Source organism: Mus musculus, chromosome 14, assembly GCF_000001635.26.
Source record: "Mus musculus strain C57BL/6J chromosome 14, GRCm38.p6 C57BL/6J".
NCBI lineage: Eukaryota > Metazoa > Chordata > Mammalia > Rodentia > Muridae > Mus > Mus musculus.
The window spans coordinates 75,768,629-75,787,383 of record NC_000080.6 but is presented as its reverse complement, the minus strand read 5'-3'; the positions used below and the strand labels follow the sequence as shown (position 1 = coordinate 75,787,383).

Below are 18,755 nucleotides of genomic sequence, written 5' to 3'. Positions count from 1 at the left end.
TCAGCACATTTCAAATTATAAAGCTCTATGTTAAAAACAGTGAACGCAAGATGATTCTTTGCGACTGCCGAGGTTCTGGGAGACACGGAGAAGCCCCTCTGAAGAAGAGTCTGTGGCTTCCCGGCTTCCCCTTCACAGACCGAAGGCAGTGGGGAGCAGCGAGCAGCCCGCAGCTCGGTTCCCAGCAGTGAGAGCCTGAGAACCCCAGTCTGGTTGCTTCTGGGACCCGCTCTTCCTGGGTCTCCTTGGCTGTGGCTGGAGGCGTGGCCTTGAGGGAGCCGGTGTCGACAGTGACCAATGAGAACGTGGTGTGGGCGTGTCCGGGCGAGAAGCGGGCGGAGCCGTTCCCGGCTTGGGCCGCGCCCGCCGTTCGGCGGCCTTTTCTTCCGCTCCCGCACCGAGGTGCTCCCAGGCGGCTGCACTGGCTCCGAGGAGTAGCAGGAGGAGCTCCGCCGCGGGGTGAGTTCCCGGCCGCGCTGCTGCCTTGTGGACCTGGCCAGAGAACCGCTGCGGCGGGTTTGCTCCGGGCTGAAGTGCGCTGGGGTTCGCGGGCTGGGGTTCGGTGGGTACGAGGTTCCGGAGCCCGGGCTCGCTCTGGGACCCGGGCTCGCTCCCGGGTTCTAGTGGTTCTGCGGGATCTGCGGAGGATGGCTGAGGGGGGCGTCCGGGAGGCTCAAGGGTTGCACCCTTTGCTGCGACACTTCTTCCTCCCACCGGTGTGCGCCCCTCCCATCCGTGGGCAGAGACGGTGCAGCTTCAGCACCCGCGAGCTCAGTACCCGGGATAGGGCTCTTCATCCATTGAATTGCTGGTGTAGGGCTGGGGATGTTGCTCAGTGGTTGAGCTATTTATTGTATACAGGGTCCCGGGTTCAATCATCAGCGTTGCTAAATAGGCGGTTAATAAACAATGTCCATTTTCTTTAAGGTAATGGGGCGCGCGCGTACACACACACACACACACACACACACACACAAATTGCTCGTGAAACAACAAGCTAGGTTGCTGCTTGCGAGTTCGCAAGAACCTGTCAAATGAATTGCTCGAAAAGTTAACGTGCTAATGCGTTTTAAAGGCTTTTTAGGTGTAATTTCAGGCAAAACACTCAGTAGTCAGGATTGTTCTTGCCTAAGAATAGCAAAACAATGCTAGAACGAACGCCCTTGTAGATTCTACATTCGGAGATGTGTTAGTGTGAAGCTGAAAGGCATGGATTTAGATCTTAGCAGTGGCACTGCCAACTTTTGTAACATGGGCTTAATTATCTCGTGAAAAAATGGTACTATTTCTAAAATGTTTTTAAAACACCATATTTCATAAGTATGTGTTGAGTTTGGTTTTTTCTTTTTTTTACCTGTACACTTAAAAAAAGATTCACCCAGTCTTATTTATGTGTCTGTGAGTTTATATGCGAAGTACTTTTGGAAGTCAGAATGCATCAGATTCTCTAAAACAGGAGTTCTAAGCAGGTGTGAGCCACTTGATGTGGATAGTGGGAATCGAACCCTGGTCCTCTGGAAGAACAGGCTGAGCCATCTCTCGGCCCCTCACTGTGTGCTTTTAATGAAGAATAGGAATAGGAAAGGCTTATGAAAAGACAGTGTAATGGGGGAGAGATTTATGAGAACACGAAGGGAAGAGTATGTGATTACGGTTTAAGACTGTACACTGAAAGAACAGACCAAAATGAAAATGATTTATTAATTATATAAGAGGAACTTGGAGAGCCCGCAGAAGTACTAGCAGTGCCAATTTTAAAGAATAATCGTACAAAGCAGTGAGTTTCATCACACTGACTTCATAGCTTTGTTTCTCATCCTACCCACCCGCCCCCTCCCTCCATCGACTGCCTGCCCAGTTAGAGCCCTTCTACTTTCTTTTTTTTCTCATTTTTTAAAATATTTTTTATTATGTATTTTCCTCAATTACATTTCCAATGCTATCCCAAAAGTCCCCTATACCCTCCCCCCCCCACTTCCCTACCCACCCATTCCCAATTTTTTGGCCCTGGCGTTCCCCTGTACTGGGGCATATAAAGTTTGTGTGTCCAATGGGCCTCTCTTTCCAGTGATGGCCGACTAGGCCATTTTTTGATACATATGCAGCTAGAGTCCAGAGCTCCGGGGTACTGGTTAGTTCATAATGTTCCACCTATAGGGTTGCAGATCCCTTTAGCTCCTTGGGTACTTTCTCTAGCTCCTCCATTGGGAGCCCTGTGATCCATCCATTAGCTGACTGTGAGCATCCACTTCTGTGTTTGCTAGGCCCCGGCCCTTCTACTTTCTAGTCCATCAGCTGTTTCCTTTCTCTCCGAAGGTCTTTTCCTCCTTTCTCATGACTGTCTTCCTAGTAACATGATCCGTACACATACACTTACAAATACACACATATATTTATTTATTTATTTATTTTTTAATCTCTTTTCTTTTTTTTTAATATTTATTTATTTATTATATGTAAGTACACTGTAGCTGTCCTCAGACACTCCAGAAGAGGGAGTCAGATCTTGTTATGGATGGTTGTGAGCCACCATGTGGTTGCTGGGATTTGAACTCCTGACCTTCGGAAGAGCAGTCGGGTGCTCTTACCCACTGAGCCATCTCACCAGCCCATACACATATATTTATGAACATAAAACATGGAATGTTTGTCTTTTGGAGTCTAGCTTATATTCTATTTTTTTAAAAAAAGACTTATTTATTTATTATTATATGTAAGTACACCGTAGCTGTCTTCAGACACTCAAGAAGAGAGTGTCAGATCCCATTACAGATGGTTGTGAGCCACCATGTGGTTGCTGGGATTTGAACTCGGGACTTTCGGAAGAGCAGTCGGTGCTCTCAACTGCTGAGCCATCTCAACAGCCCCCTAACTTATATTCCTTTATATAGTGACTTTCAGTTGTATACATTTTCCCACAAATGCCGTGATTTCATTTTTTCTTGTGGCTGCATAAAATTCTGTTGTATATTGTCACAGTTTGTATATGCTTGGCCCAGGGAGTGGCACTGTTAGGAGGTGAGGCCCTGTTGGAGTAGGTGTGTCACTGTGGCTTTAAGACCCTCATCCTAGCTGCCTGGAAGTCAGTATTCTGCTAGCAGCCTTTAGATGAAGATGTAGAACTCTCAGTTCCTCTTGCACCATGCCTGCCTGGAAGATGCCCTGATGATAATGGACTGAACCTGATTTCATTTAAACCTATGAACCTGTAAGCCAGCCCCAATTAAATGTTGTCCTTAGAAGAGTTGCCTTGGACGTGGTGTCTGTTCACAGCAGTAAAACCCTAGCTAAGACATATATGTGGATCACTTATTTTTATTTTTAATTTATTTTTGGTATTTTTGATATTCCTTATGGAGCTAGGTATTTTGGGGCCTCACTATGTAGTTTTGGCTAGCCTAGAACTTGATATGTAGAGCAGGCTGGCCTTGAACTAACAGAGATTGACATGCCTCTGCCTCCCAAGTACTGGGAGGGAAAGTGAGTGCTACCATGTTAGTCGTGGAACACATTTTCTATATCCATTCATCCGCTGATGGACATCTAGGTGTACTCTGTGCCCCAAGGTATTGTGAATAGACCATGAATGTGCGTGTGTCTCTGTGGTGTGTTAACGTGGAATTGTTTGGGTATATACCTAAACTGGACCATATGGGAGTTCTTTTTCTTCTTTTGATTTTTGAGGCAGGGTTTCTCTGTGTAATCCTGGCTGCCCTGGAGCTCGCTCTGTAGCCCAGCTATCCTTGAACTCGGAGATCTGTCTGCTCAGCTTTTTTTTTTTTTTTTTAAATTAAAGAACTCCCTCCATATTTAATTTGATAGTGGCTGCACAAATTTACATTTCTACCAGCAGGGAGTGATATTTTCCTTTTAAGGTCATACTCACCAGTATTTGCCATCTTTTTAAAATCAATTAATTTGTGTGTATGTGAGTGTGTGAGTGTGTGTGTGTGTGTGTGTGAGAGTATGTGTGAGTGTGTGTGAGTGTGTGTGAGTATGTGAGTGTGGATGAGTGTGTGTGTGAGTGTGTGTGAGTGTGTGTGTGTGTGTATGTGTGTGTGTGAGTGTGTGTGAGTGTGTGTGTGTGTGTGTATGTGTGTGTGTGAGTGTGTGTGTCCGTGTACATGAGGTCACATGCGTGAGATAACCTACAGCACAGGTGCAGAGTCTGAGAACAGCTTTCAGAAGTCACGTGTCCTGTGGCTCTCTAGGACTGAACTCAGGTTGTCAGGCTTGGTGACAGGTACTTTTCCTGAGCCATCTTGTGACCCTCATTTGTTTTCTTGGTGACAGCCATTCTGTCTGCAGTGAGATGGAACCTCAAAGCAGTTTTATTTTTTTATTTTGTTTTTGGTTTTTTTTTCAAGACAGGGTCTCACTAGGTAGCTCAGACTGTCTTGGAACTATGTAGACCAGGCTGGCCATTGAACTCACAGAGATCCACCTGTCTCTGCCTCCAGAGTGCTGGGATTAAAGGCATGTGGCTCCATGCCCAGCTCAAAGCAGTCCTAATTTGCATTTACCTGCAGCTCCTTATATGTCCTGGTTGTTAATCCCTTGTCTCATGTGTAGTTGGCAAAGGTTCCTATGCCCCACCCTCTTCTGTAAGCTACCTCTTCACTGTTTTCTTTATGCAAAGAAGCCTTTGAATTTCATGTAATCCTATTAATTTTACTTCCTGTAAGTTCTGTGCTTTAATGGCCTCTCTTTACAGTTGTACAAATAAGTTCAGGTGGAAATAAATGCTCATTATCATAGAAGAGATGGTATAATAGAATGGGTAACAGTATATATCTTAAGTGTAGGGAGAAATTTTGAGTTTTTTTGTATAGATACTTTCATATATATAACCCTTAGCTTTCTACATGCTTGCTAAGTACTCTGTCACCAAGATACACCCCTCAGTCTTTAGTAAGCACACACACAGGCATGTGTATTTAACAGCTTTGGAAGATACTGTTTGACTGCAAAATATTCTGAAGAGGAAAGATCACGCAGTCCTTCAGAGAGACACCAGCTGCAATGCCTCATCCTGACTGAAGAGTTGCTTTTCGGAGGCTTGTTGCTTCAAGTCCTTTGTGTGGAAAATGTATAGCAATGCCCGACATCAAATATTTGAATGACAGCTGATGTCAGTGTTGTGCTTATGATGCAGCAAAGAGAATTGGCCAGTGGGTTTCAGTCTGACTTCGAGTGTATGACGAAACGTGAGGCGTGGTTGGAGATGACCTACAGCCACCGCCGGACTCTGGCTGTCTGCAAAGCTGTAAAGCCAGTTCTCAAGTTGAGACACATCTGTCTGTCTCCATCTTGGTCTTCACTATGTAGAGTTGGGGTTCTCAGAAAATCACTCCCCACATGAAGGTTGGAGATACGAATGGGACGCTCCTCTACAGGGGAGCGTAGACAGGAATGGGTTTGTTAGCTGAACACAGGTTACAGCCCACGATAACTGGAGCTCTGTCAGTTTGCTGTGGTCAGCACAGCCTGGACCACACCTGCTGGCAGACCCAGCCTTCAGCGAGACCTTTTTTTTTGTTGTTTGGATGCTTTCTGGTTCTTTATGTTTATTTGTTTGTTCCTTTTCTAGTTTCTCAAGACAGGGCTTCTCTGCTCCGACTGTCCTGGAACTCACGTTAGACCAGGCTTGCCTTGAACTCAACGGAGATCCATTTATCTCTGCCTCCCACAAAAAGTTCTGTGGCACCACTCTGGGCTTGGCTTTCTGGCTTTGTTGTTGTTGTTGTTGTTCTTTGTAATAAGGTATAACAATCTTTTAAAAACCATAACACTTTAAAAGTTTACTATCTCTTCAAAAGTTCAAACTCTCTTTAACTGTGGGCTCCTGTACAACCAAAACCCAAACCAAATTATTTACTGTGTTATTCCTAAAGGAGGAGGACACAGTTACAGTCAAGTGTAAGCAAAACCAAAATCCAGATCCTATAGCTCAGTGTCCGGCATCTGGGCTCCACTCACCATCCTCTGTTCCCCAACACTCTGGCAGTCCCACCTCTCCAGCTGTGCTTTCTGCAGCGCACAGCTTGTCGAGTAGACTCAGACCCCCTCCAGCCCACGTTTGCCATTGCCCTTGGCACACATTCCACACGCCTGGCATCTCCAGTATCCCAGAGTCTCCACTGAAGTGGAGGCTAGACTTTCACCAGCGGCCTCTCTTGGTTGTTACGTAGCCTCAGCTTTTCTCTATGACCCCTTCAGTCTTGCCTTTCTCGTGTTTTCAAAACTAGAACCAGGTAGGTGATCCTTAGATGTTGCCGACTTCCAGCCAGCAGCCTGAGATGCACCCTTGGCCCTTCCGGACCACAGCTTGTGTGCTGACCCTAAAGAAGTAACTCCCAGAAGAGTTCACTTCAGTGAGGCTGATCTCATGAATCAATCACAGTTGGTTCTTTAGTCCCGGCTGACCAGCATCAGTTGTCTCAGGAAAGTAAAAAGCTTTGGCTTTGGTGACACTGGTCACTTGTTAGTCAAGCTGCTTCTTTAGCCTCAGCTGGTCAGCATCCACAGATTCCTAATCCAAAATATCATGAAGACCCCAATAGAGTCTTTGTGACCCTCTGAAATGTCACAGGCCAGACCTCCATTGTCTGTGTTATCATCTAAGCTCCCACAGCAACTGTGTATTAAAATCTGAGTACTCAGCAGTCCCAGATTCTAACCATTTCCATAGCCTTCCCCCTCTAAAACGACACCCCACTCTTGGTACCAATTTTTGGGCTTGTTTCTTTTCTGTTGCTTTAAGAAAAATACTCCCAAAAGCAACTTGGGGAGGGAATGCTTTCCTCTGACAGGCTGCATGTAGTCCACCCTCGGGAAGTATAGGCAGAATCACAGAGGAGCACTGCTAGTGGCCGGCATCCAGGCTCACACTCAGCTGCTTTCTTATGCAGCTCAGGCCCACCTACCTAGAGATGATGGTACTGCTCACAGCAGGCTTGGACCCTCTCACATCAAGTAGTCATCAAGAAAATGTCCCACAGACATACCCACAGGCCACCTTCTCAATAGAGGTTACCTTCCCCTTCCCAGGTGGGTAAAGGTGACAACCAAGAGTAGTTGTCACACCTAGCATGCATGAAACCCTGGGCTTGGTCCTCAGCACTGCGTAAAGCCACATGGAGTGATGCTGCTTATAATCCCAGGAATCAGGAGGATCAGAAGCTCAGAGCTGTCCCTGTCTATACAGTAAGTTCCTGGTCAGCCTGGCATAGGAGACTGCCTCAAAAACAAAACAAGCCAATCCCGAGGGGAAAAATACTTAATATTAACACAGATAGAACTAAAGATAGCTCAGAAATAGCAACAGGAAACTAGAAAGTTAATTAGTGACAGAGCATGAGGGTATGATGGTTGTGTAGTTAATTTCTAAAAATTAAAGTTAACTTTTAAAGAATGTTTATTTTTATTTTTAAATGTACATTGGTGTTTCGTCTGCCTGTGTGTCGGTGTGAGGGTGTTGGATCCCCTGGAATAGGAGTTAGAAACAGTTGTGAGCTGCCGTGTGGGGGCTGGGAATTGAACTCAGGTTCTCTGGAAGAACAACCAGTGCACTTAACCACTGAGCCATCTCTCTAGCCAGTAAATTATTCACTTTCCATAAACATTTGCTGGCTGTGTTTGTGTGTATATATGTGTTATGTGTGCATATGTGTGTATGTGCAGAAATCCCATCCACATACATCTAGTTTTATATATTATAGAAAAACACTTGGGCTGGAGAGATGGCTCAGCAGTTAAGAGCACTGACTGCTCTTCCAGAGGTCCCGAGTTCAATTCCTAGCAACCACATGGTGGCTCACAACCACTGGTGTGTCTGAAGACAGCTGCAGTGTACTCACATACATAAAATAAATAAATCTTTAAAAAAAAAAAAGAACAGCTTAAAAGTCACTGATTTTTTTTTTTTTTAAGAAAAGCACTCGTAACAGATGATTGAAAAGAAGCATCTGTAACGTCACCATTGCAGAACAGCCATTATAAGCAGAAATTTAGAGCACAGGGCCCTTGAGGCCAGCCTTTGTTGAGTTTACTGAGTTACAGAAACAGCATAGATGCTTGGGCTTCACTCATGGGCGAAGAACTTCTAAGGAAGCCCAGGTACCACACAGTTGCTTGATGGGTATATAGCATCAAGCCCCTGAAGACCAGTCATGTAGACAGTGGGCAGATACTCACTAGATTGGGTTCTCTGTCTCTGTAGAGGAGGAGATAATGAACTCAATAACTAGTAACTAGTAATGGTTGCTGGAGGAGGGGGTGTCATGAGAGTTTGGGGTAATGAGAGTTTTGGAGGGCTCGAGAGCATGGTGAGAGTCATCAGTCCATTTCAGTGACTTGGTTTATAGTGCGGAGGGGCAGGGAGGGAGCTCAGCTGGTAGAATGCTTGCCAAGGATCTGAGTTTGATCTCCCAAACACATTTAAACAGCCAGGTGTAGTGATGCACACTTGCAGTCCCAGTGTGGGGAGAACTGGAGACAGATGGATCCCCGGACTCTGTGGCGAGCCACCCTGGCTGAATCAGTCAGTTCTGGGCCAGTGAGAGGATGGAGAGGAATATCATGAAACACTGCCATCCAGACATGGCATTGCTGCTGCGCCATAGGCATGTGGACTTTATAGGTACTCACTAGATTGGGTTCTCTGTCTCTGTAGAGGAGGAGATAATGAACTCAATAACTAGTGACTAGTAATGGTTGCTGGAGGAGGGGGTGTCATTTTTTTTTCTTAATGGTGTAGCCACTGGGAAACTGAGTGGGAAGAAGGGAAAGGGAGAAGAGGATAATTGGGGTGAAGGATGAATATAATCACAGTGCATTATGTATGCATACATATACATACAGGAAATTGTCCAAAAGTAAATATAATTAAGTCTATACTCTTAATTTGTTGGGATGGCTGCTCTTGTGATGGTGGTGCAAACAATGTTTAGCATGGGAGGCTAACAGGAACAAAGTGCATTTTCACCAAGGTCTGCCCTGTCCTTTCCTGCATGCCCAGCTTCCTCTGTGCTTGTAACACAGCATGGAGAGAGTGAGCTGACATTCACTGAGTGCACACTCAAAGAGGGTTGTGTTCATGCTAAGGACAAACTCATTTAATTTAGGTTCAGAGTGGTTTCCAACTCGAGTATTCCTCAGGCGTCTGATGTTACCCCTGAGGGAGTCACTAAGACGGTGGTAAATGAATAGTAAATATTTATTGCACGAGAAACTAAGAGATCTACGGTAAGTAAGACTGGCTAGAAGGCAGCCTCCCATGTACTGTGCTGAGTGTGCAAACACGCATCAGGGTGTGTCAGCCTGGAAGAATGTAGGTTAAGGCTCCTGAAGAAGTAAGATTGCCCATTTGGGGCCTGTCTTAGAGTTTTACTGCTGTGACGAGATACCATGACTATGGCAGCTCTTGTAAGGGAAGACATTTAATTGAGAATGGCTGACAGTTCAGAGGTGTAGTCATTATCATCCTGGCGGGAAGTGTGGTGGCACACAGGCACACATGGTGCAGGAGAAGGAGCTGAGAGTTCTACATCTGGATTGGCAGGCAGCAGGAAGAGGCAATGAACTACTGGGCTTGGCTTGAACTTTTGAAGCCTCAAAGCCCACCTGTAGTGACAGCTTCCTCCAACAAGGCCACACCTCCTAATAGTGCCACTCCCTATGAGCCTATTGGGGCCATTTTTACTCAAACCACCACAGAGCCTAGGACACAGAGGCTCTGCTTTAGTAAGGCAAGGTTTGTCTCAGTTGTTGGTAGTAGGGTTGTTTGGGGGGCATTCTCTGAATCAAGCCTAGGGATAAGAGTTTGGAGCAGAAGCTGCCTATGTGGGGAGTTCTCTGTGGTGGTGTGAATAAGGATGGTCCCCAAAGGCTCATTGATTTGAATGCTTAGTCACCAGGGAGTGGAACTGTGTGATAGGATTAGAAGGGTTAGGAGATACAGCCTTGTTGGAGGAGGTGTGTCACTGGAGTTGGGCCTTGGCGTTTCAAAAGCTCATGCCAGGCCCAGTCTCCATCTTAGCTTGCAGATCAGAAGATGCCTCTGATCTGCTGCTCCAGTGCCATGCCTGCAGCCCTGCTCCTGCCATGATGATGATGGACTGAACCTCTGAAACTGGAAGCAAGCCCCAGTTAAATGCTGTCTTTTATAAGAGTTGCCTTGGTCACGGTGTCTCTGCACAGCATTGGGACAGTGACGAAGACCTTATGGTTTTGAATAGTTTTCCCTTTTGTATCTAGAACAAACCCGGAGGCAAACCTGTAGGAGGCAATGCTTGAATAACTCTAAGACGACTAGACAGTGAAAATGTCAGCCCTCAACTGGAAGCCCTTTGTGTATGGAGGGCTGGCCTCCATCACAGCAGAATGCGGTAAGAGCCCGGACTCTGACTCTGAAGCTTTGCCTGAGGGATGTGGTGGCTGTCAGGTTCTGTGTTTGGTGTGCACGGTGTTCAAGTGCAGGCTTGTGAACTCACACCCTCCATATCTAGACGTGCCTCTTTGGGTATGTTTTTAGACGGCTCAGTGATTTTGGCTACTTATTAGCAACTTTGGGTTTAAAGTGCACTAGGGAGAAAGTTGACCCATTTTATGACTCCCATCTGGGTTGATCGGACACTGTTCCCTTGCCCCTTTCTCCCCTTTGCCGCTGAAAATCCATTTGGCTGCAAGAAGTTTGGCATGCTCCAGGGCCTTCTCTGAACCTGAGCTGATTGACGCTCCATTGCAAACTTTGTGCATCACCTCCATCCCATCCTGACTCCATCAGTTGGGTTCTGTATCTGAGTGCACTGCTATGCATCCAATTGCATTGCTCCTGCATCTGATTGCCTTGCTCCTGCATCCGATTGCATTGCTCCTGCATCCGATTGCATTGCTCCTGCATCTGATTGCCTTGCTCCTGCATCTGATTGCATTGCTCCTGCATCCGATTGCCTTGCTCCTGCATCTGATTGCATTGCTCCTGCATCCGATTGCCTGGCTCCTGCATCCGATTGCCTGGCTCCTGGGTGTGTGCTGTTTTATCAAGCACTTGCTAACTGCTTGGCTTCTGGCTTGGACCTTCCGTTCGCTCAGTTGACTTGCAGGGCGCATGGATCACCACTCACTAATGCTGGTCAGCTTTCTATGCATGGATGATGGAATTTAAAAGGCTGATTCCTGTCCCTGAATGCGTTAACCTGGACTTTGTGAGCCAGGTTACTGTTTGAGGATGCAGTACATACATGGAGTCTATGTTTGGGTAACTGGTCAGGTCAGTATTAAGCACTCTTTTGTTGAGACAGGGTTTTTCTGTGCAGCCCTGGCTGTCCTGGAACTCTGTAAGCCAGGCTGGCCTCGAACTCAGAAACCGGCCTGCCTCTGCCTCTCGAGTGCTGGGATTAAAGGCGTGCCACCACGCCCTGCAGTATTAAGCACTCTTACCTGCCTCATCCGATTTCATTTATCAAAGAAATTTCCTTAAACTTTAAAACCTCTGTTCAGTCACTGAACACAGTCCTAGCCTTTTTTTTTTTTTTTTTGCATAAAGACTATTTGGGGTTGTAAGTGGATTTCCTCTTCGTGTAAATGATTTTGTTTATCCGTGTTCTGTGGCAGTTCTGCCTCCTCACTCAGCTTTATAAAAAGATAGACATAATAAATAAATGTTTAACTGAGTATGGTGGCACATGCCTGCAAACCAGCATTGTGGGAGGGAGGGGAAGGCAGATCGGGAGTTCAGGGTCAGCTTTAGCTATAGCAGGTTTCAGACTCAGCTGGGCAACATGAACTAGCTCCCAGAACAAAAACAACAAATGGTGTTGAGTCATTTTTTGAGTTTGTTAATTTTTTTTTGCCCACTCTTTGCTTTTTTTTTTTTTTTTTTTTGAGACAAGATGTTGCTGTATAGCTGGCCTCGAACTCTTAACCTTCTCTCGGCTTCCTGAGTTCTAGAAAGCCAGCAGGCAACCTTGGCAGTCATTCCTTGGGTCCACCTATTTTTTTCTGGACAGGTCTCTCAATACCCTGGAACTTGCTAGGTAGGCTTGGCCACGTGGTCAGTAAGCCAGCCCGTTTCCACCTCCCCAGAGTGTGTTCCACCATGCTCAGCCTTTTTAATGTGGAGTCTGGGAATCAAATCCAGGTCTCCATGCTTGTAAGGGAAATGTGTTATCAAGCGAACTATTTCCCCAGCTTGGCTATTTCTTATTTCAGGGAGATTCTTTTTCTTTTACATTTTAAGGCACATTTCCAATTGATTTAACTAAGACACGGCTTCAGATTCAAGGCCAGACAAATGATGCCAACTTCCGAGAGATCAGGTACCGAGGCATGCTGCACGCGCTGATGAGGATAGGCCGAGAAGAAGGCCTGAAGGCGCTGTATTCAGGGTGAGTAAACGTCTGGGTGTTTGTGTCTAACTGTGGGCCCTTTGAAGTGCATGCTTAACGCATCACCTTCATAGAGGGAGAAGATGAACATTAGTTATTCTCAAGTATCTAGGTTTTTACCATGATAAAAATATCAGCTTGTGGTTAAGGCTTGCAAACACTTTTAAATTCATTAAGCTACTGATGGGAAAGTGAGCAAGAAAAGACTTGACCTATATATCAGAGTTCTTTGCAGGGAACACAACACCCTTGATGGTTTAAATGATGGGCCTTAAGGGACTATTGAAGGCTTCAGGGAACAATTGAACGGTAGATACTGAACTACCTAGAAACTGGCGAAGTGACCCTAGGCTAAAGGTCCAGGGGCAGCAATCATGGTACCACAGTCCGGGAGGCTGATGCCTTGTAGAAGACTGAACTGTCAGTAGATGCTTAGGGTCCTGCTCCTGTGTGGGGTCATTTGCAGTGGCGAGGTGGGATGGGGTGGGGTGGCTTGCTGCTCTCTCCTTTTCCTTTCCCCCTCCCAGCAGTTGGCCTCCTGGAGGTCTGCTGGAAGGGTGTCTGTGAGATGTGGTCTGTAAGCATCAGCCTTTCTCATAGCATAGAGAGGGGCGAGCATGAGTGTAGATCATACATTTGTGAATGTAGAACTGTCACCGATAGGGGCTGCACATGTGGAAATGGGATTACAGAGGTATCTGGTGTCTGTCCCACACTATTGAGGGCAGGGAGGTGGAGCTGTTCAGGAAAGTCACTCCATGTAGGAGGCACAGAATCAGACCCTGAAAGTTCAAGAAGAATGAGGCAGGCAAAGGGGTGAGAGTGGGGTGTTCACATACAGCTAGGCAGCATTGCAGTTCTACGAATAGCAAGTATTCCAGCATGGAGATGGTTGGGAGTTGGTGAATAGCAAGAAATGAAGCCAGAGTGTTAGAGCATCAGAAAATGGACAGCTTTATGCCCTGCCAAGCACCTGTCCCACACAGGTGGCCCTCAGCCCCTCCATGGACTCATCAGTCCACAGAGGTCTTTGCTTTTAAATCCAGCCAAGACATTCATTCATTCATTCATTCATTCATAGAGAAGGCCTTGCTGTGTTGCCTAGGCTGCCTTGAACTCATGGCTCAAATGATTCCCCTGCCTTAGCTTCCTGATTAGGGGCATGTGTCACTGTGCTCAGCCAAGTCAATATTTTAAAAATGTTTAATTGTGCATGAAAACAAGAGAAAGGAAAGCTCCAGCAGGCCCGGACCCACTCACTGTGACAGTAGTAGCTACAGTTGATATTTTCTCTGCCTTATCTGACCTTGAGGCCCGGCAAATGCGTGCACAGTTGGGCTGAGGCTGCTCACTCATCCTTGGCATCTGCCTGGTGCCTATCAACACTTTCGTTTGCAACGCCTGTGACGAGCGAGGGCTGAGGTAGAGCTTTTTATAGGAAGAGTGCCTTGAGCAGGTCTCCTGCAGGCCCAGCAGCATTGTGTGACTTTCTTATGAGGTCCCCGGGTAGGAGAGGTAGTGAGAAGGGAGGAAATAAACACTAAGGCCTGGACTCCTGGCAGTCACTAGTGTGTAGCTATAACCCCCACGTCACCCCCATCCCCACAGGAGACAGAAGAGGAGAGCTGATGCAGAGAAGGAGGGAGTGAGCTCAATGCAGGACATTGAATGTGGGCATGTATGGGATATCTAAACTGAAGAGCTAGACAGCAGCTGGGAACTGGTCAGAACTGGTTGGAATGTGGCTCTAGGAATCACCTGTTAGGATGAGCATGACACCATGGGAGTGGATGGGCTGGGAGGTGTGTAGAGGAAAGAGAGAAAGGAGACAGGGTCCTGGGGGGCCTCCCAGAGGGCATGTATGCAGCTGTGGTGTAGACGAGGTGCTGCTGCAAAGGCTATATGAGATGCTATGTGGACACTGGCCGCCTTGGTGAGGGGGAGCCCAGGCTATAATATAGGAGGAGGTAGGAAATGTAGAACAAGGGGCTAGGGGGTGAATGAAAAAAAGAAATGAAGCGGGAAGGAAAGGCCCTGACTGCTCCCAGGTCTGGTAGAGAAGAGAGTTTATGGTAGATGTGTCGGAGAAGAGCTTAAACAGTATCAGAGACATCTGGGAGAGCCCAGAGTGGGCACGGCCAGACTGAGCTGGGCCCTGGGAGGGGAGGGCAAGGGAACCAGGTGCAAAGGCCTAAAGGGTAGAGGTACAAAAAGGGGCGAGTAACCAAGATGTCTGGATTATATGGGGAAGAGCCTTCGGGGTAAGGCAACCCAGGCCCTGGGCTGGAGAGCCCAAGGTAGAGCAGGGTCTGCCAGCCATAGTCTCTAACACTCAGGGACTAAGGAATGCTGGGAGAAGCTGGAGGCCAGGACTGTTTGGGTATGTTAAGTAGGCACCTCAGCTTTTGTTTCTGTCCTGGGTTTGAAAGATAACATGGGCTAAGCACGCCACAGGCTGGCCTCTGTACTGGCTAGTTTTGTGTCAACTTGACACAGCTGGAGTTATCACAGAGAAAGGAGCTTCAGTTGAGGAAATGCCTCCATGAGATCCAACTGTAAGGCATTTTCTCAAATAGTGATCAAGGGGGAAAGGCCCCTTGTGGGTGGGACCATCTCTGGGCTGGTAGTCTTGGGTTCTATAAGAAAGCAGGCTGAGCAAGCCAGAGGAAGCAAGTCAGTAAGGGACGTCACTCCGTGGCCTCTGCTCAGCTCCTGCTTCCTGACCTGCTTGAGTTCCAGTCCTGACTTCCTTTAGTGATGAACAGTAATGTGGAAGTGTAAGCTGAATAAACCCTTTCCTCCCCAACTTGCTTCTTGGTCATGATGTTTGTGCAGGAATAGAAACCCTGACTAAGACAGCCTCCTAGAGATGGGAGGGTGGTATCCAGGATGGAGAACTATGTCTTGTGTTTGTTAATTCTGGCTTGAATTGTGTATCCTATTGGAAAAACTTAGAGGGGCAGGAAATAACTATGTGTGTTCTTCAGGTGGTACCCGCCTTCCCGAGTTCTTTGCAAGGAATGTTTATGCGTTTTACTTGAGCGGGCAAACTGACCCCACATTGGCATTTTCCTCAGGTTAAGTAGGGCCTCAGGCTTCCACTTAGGGACGTAATAATTACCTCTGATTTCAAGACCCAAGTGTGCTTTTCTTAACATCTTTTTAAATGTGAAGATATTCATTTTAAGCTGGGTGTGGTGGTGCATGGATTTAATCCCAACAGGAGGGAGGTAGAGGCAGGTGCCCTGGAGGCCAGCACAGCCTACATATGGGGCTCCAGGACAGCAGGGCTACAGAGACACCCTGTCTCAAAAGAGCAAACCGGAAAAGTAAAATTAAAAAAAAACATTCTAGCCGTAGTGTCTGCCTTTGCATGGAGTGAGGGGGAGGCGCGCAGGGGTCCCTCTGAGGGTTTCTGATGCGTAGGTTGGCTTTCATCTGTCTGCATGCCCACATGACAGGATTGCACCCGCAATGCTGCGCCAGGCCTCCTATGGAACCATCAAGATCGGCACGTACCAGAGCCTGAAGCGGTTAGCTGTGGAACGCCCAGAAGGTGAGCGGCCCCCTGTCCACCTGCAGAGAGTCAGTGGGTTGTTGGTTGCTTTGTTCCAGACATTTTGGAATGAGTTTTCAATTATTTGGTTAATTTTCTACCAGTAAAGAAAAGACTGGGTACAAAGAGTAAACAAACTGCTCATACTGAGCCAAGCCGGAGAACGTGTGTGAGGAGCTGTTTGTACAAATGTTTTAGTCATTTGCTTTTTTTTTTTTTTTTAAAGATTTATTTATTGTGTATACAATGTTCTGTCTGCACAGCCAGAAGAGGGCGCCTGATCTCATTATAGATGGTTATGAAGCACCATGTGGTTGCTGGGAATTGAACTCAGGACCTCTGGAAGAGTAGCCAGTGCTTTTAACCTCTGAACCATCTCCCCAGCCCCCCATTTGCTTTTTGTTTGTCTGTTTTTTCGAGACAGTGTTTTTCTTTGTAGCCCTGGCTGTCCTGAACTCAATTTGTAGACCAGGCTGGCCCTGAACTCACAGAGATCTGCCTGCTTCTGCCTTCCTCAAGTGCTGGGAAGAAAAGCGTGCACCACCACACCCAGCCCATCATTTGTATTTTTAAATCCGTGCCTCCCTAACTCCCCTGACCTCCCCCACCTCCTGACCCCTCCCAACATTATGTTTCTCCTTTATGAAACATTGTTTCCTATGTTCCAGACTCTAATTTGTGCACTGTGTATTTGTGAGAGCATCCACTGCAGTGCAGTTGACTACCAGCTGCCGTACTCTTAAAGGACAACAGCTCTCACCGTCCCAGAAGTCGTCAGCTGTCAGCAGCTCCTCAGCTAGGGGTGGGGACAGCCACTTGTCTTTATGCTCACAGTGCTTAGCCACATGCTACACTGTTTCTGCTTGTCAACTGAATTTCCTAAAATTGAGTGAATTACAGCCATTTTCAGGAAGGCACAGCATGAATACATGTCTTACAGTTAAGAGCTCTGATAGCTGCACGAGACTGGGATAAATATGAATATTTACAAGGCAATTGGACTGCGTGTCCATCTAGGCAAACAAAGATGAACAGTAGATAGTTATTTTAAAATAAATCGCTTGATTCACAGAGCATATAATAATATTCAGGTGAACAGGTAGAGTGTAATGTTTTTATATTGGAGTCACTTACAGCAAAAACTCTTACATACAAAAAAACCCAATCACTGTGTCTTTGTAGATGAAACCCTGCTGGTCAATGTTGTGTGTGGAATTCTGTCTGGAGTCATATCCTCAGCTATTGCTAATCCGACTGATGTTTTGAAAGTAAGTCCTGGCTGTGTGGTAGGGCACATTCCACACTTATGTACTTACTGCAGCGAGTGCACTGGGCCACTCTTACTGATCATACTGCCCTTGATATTAGTCACTTTCTCTAGTAGGGCATGTGGTGTGCATCCTTAATCCCATCACTTGAAGACCAGGTGTAGCCTGTTTCTCTATGAGTTACTGAGTAGGAAAAAAGGGTTTTCTTTTGAGACAGGGTGTGTGTGTGTGTGTGTGTGTGTGTGTGTGTGTATGTGTGTAGCCTTGGCTGTCTTGAAACTCACTCAATCAATAGACCTCCTAGTTTCAGACTTGTAGAGATCCACCTGTCTCTGCCTCCTGAGTGCTGGGATTAACAATGTGTGCCACCACTGGCTGACTTATTGCCAGTTTTCCCCAAACACCGTTACACCATTAAGCACTAGGTGGGTGGTTTTCTTAAGAGTCTCTGATGGTGGGGGTGGAGAATGGGCCAGTTTCCTTCTCACGTCGTTCTTTATGATCTGTAGATCCGAATGCAAGCACAGAACAGCGCTGTTCAAGGAGGCATGATAGACAGCTTCATGAGCATTTACCAGCAGGAGGGGACTAGAGGACTGTGGAAGGTGAGCCTCGCTGCAGTCTAATCCAAGTGTCCTCGCGGCGTAAGAAGAATGCCACTTCCTGCCTTTGAAGATGCCTTCTTTCTTTGTTTCTCTGTCTATAAAATGAGAACATGAATATGCTGTGGTTTTAAAGTGTCTTTTGGTTAGTACATACACAGGGTTTTGTGATAGCTGAGTACCGTTTATTTGATCTTTACTTTCTGTTGTTTCAATTCTTAGAATGTCCCCTGGGTCCCTGTCTCTTTGGGTGATTGGCCTGTTCAGTTTCATGACTTAGGTGAAGTCGGTGTTTAGGCAAGTGCCCATGAAGAATGCTATTTCCTAGGAACCCCATGACTCAGGGCTCATTGGTTCACAGAACAGACCCTCCCTAGACCCTGGTATGATCCCTCAGTGTGACAGAGAAGCTGGAGGCTTTCAGGCATGGTTTGCCCTAGCCCCAGGCTGGCCAGAGTCAGAACTGCCCTCCGAGCTTTCAGAGTTCTTGCTTGGTTGCCCTTTTCTGCTCTGTCGTGCCACGCTTCTCCCTAGTGGCAGAACTGGCAGCGGGTGGGATAGAACTGCCCACACCTCGGCCTTGTCTGGAGGGATGCGGAAATCATTTGCTGTTCACGTTTCTCCCCAGGGTGTGTCCCTCACAGCCCAGAGGGCAGCCATTGTGGTCGGCGTGGAGCTTCCAGTCTATGACATCACCAAGAAGCACCTGATACTCTCAGGCCTGATGGGAGACACTGTCGCAACGCATTTTCTGTATGTTTATGGATTTTAAAATTAATATTTTAGGTATGCATGAGCTTGGTAGGGTGAAAATTTTACATAAGTTTATGGAAGTTTTAGAGAAAGTATTGTAATAGTGTGGTATTTTCTTATTTGAAAAATTATAACTCAGAAGTCGAATGGGATGAGGTGAAGTCTTTGCCTTTACACAGGTAATTAT

The 18,755-nt window shown here is 46.7% G+C and overlaps 1 protein-coding gene across 3 annotated transcripts in view; it reads left to right on the top strand.

Moving 5' to 3' along the window:
* The first annotated feature begins 346 nt into the window (after positions 1 to 346).
* The window catches only part of Slc25a30 (solute carrier family 25, member 30), a 29,504-nt gene continuing 11,095 nt past the window's right edge, over positions 347 to 18,755 (top strand). For 2 of the 3 annotated variants that reach the window (XM_006519456.4, XM_006519455.4), the window contains exons 1-7: positions 370 to 459; positions 10,258 to 10,388; positions 12,242 to 12,389; positions 15,851 to 15,945; positions 17,128 to 17,213; positions 17,723 to 17,818; positions 18,444 to 18,568. In XM_006519456.4, the coding sequence (XP_006519519.1) occupies positions 10,325 to 10,388; positions 12,242 to 12,389; positions 15,851 to 15,945; positions 17,128 to 17,213; positions 17,723 to 17,818; positions 18,444 to 18,568 (614 nt within the window). In that variant the 5' untranslated portion in view covers positions 370 to 459; positions 10,258 to 10,324. Of the gene's footprint in view, positions 460 to 10,257; positions 10,389 to 12,241; positions 12,390 to 15,850; positions 15,946 to 17,127; positions 17,214 to 17,722; positions 17,819 to 18,443; positions 18,569 to 18,755 lie in introns of all 3 variants that reach the window. The other variant, NM_026232.3, reaches the window with a different exon arrangement.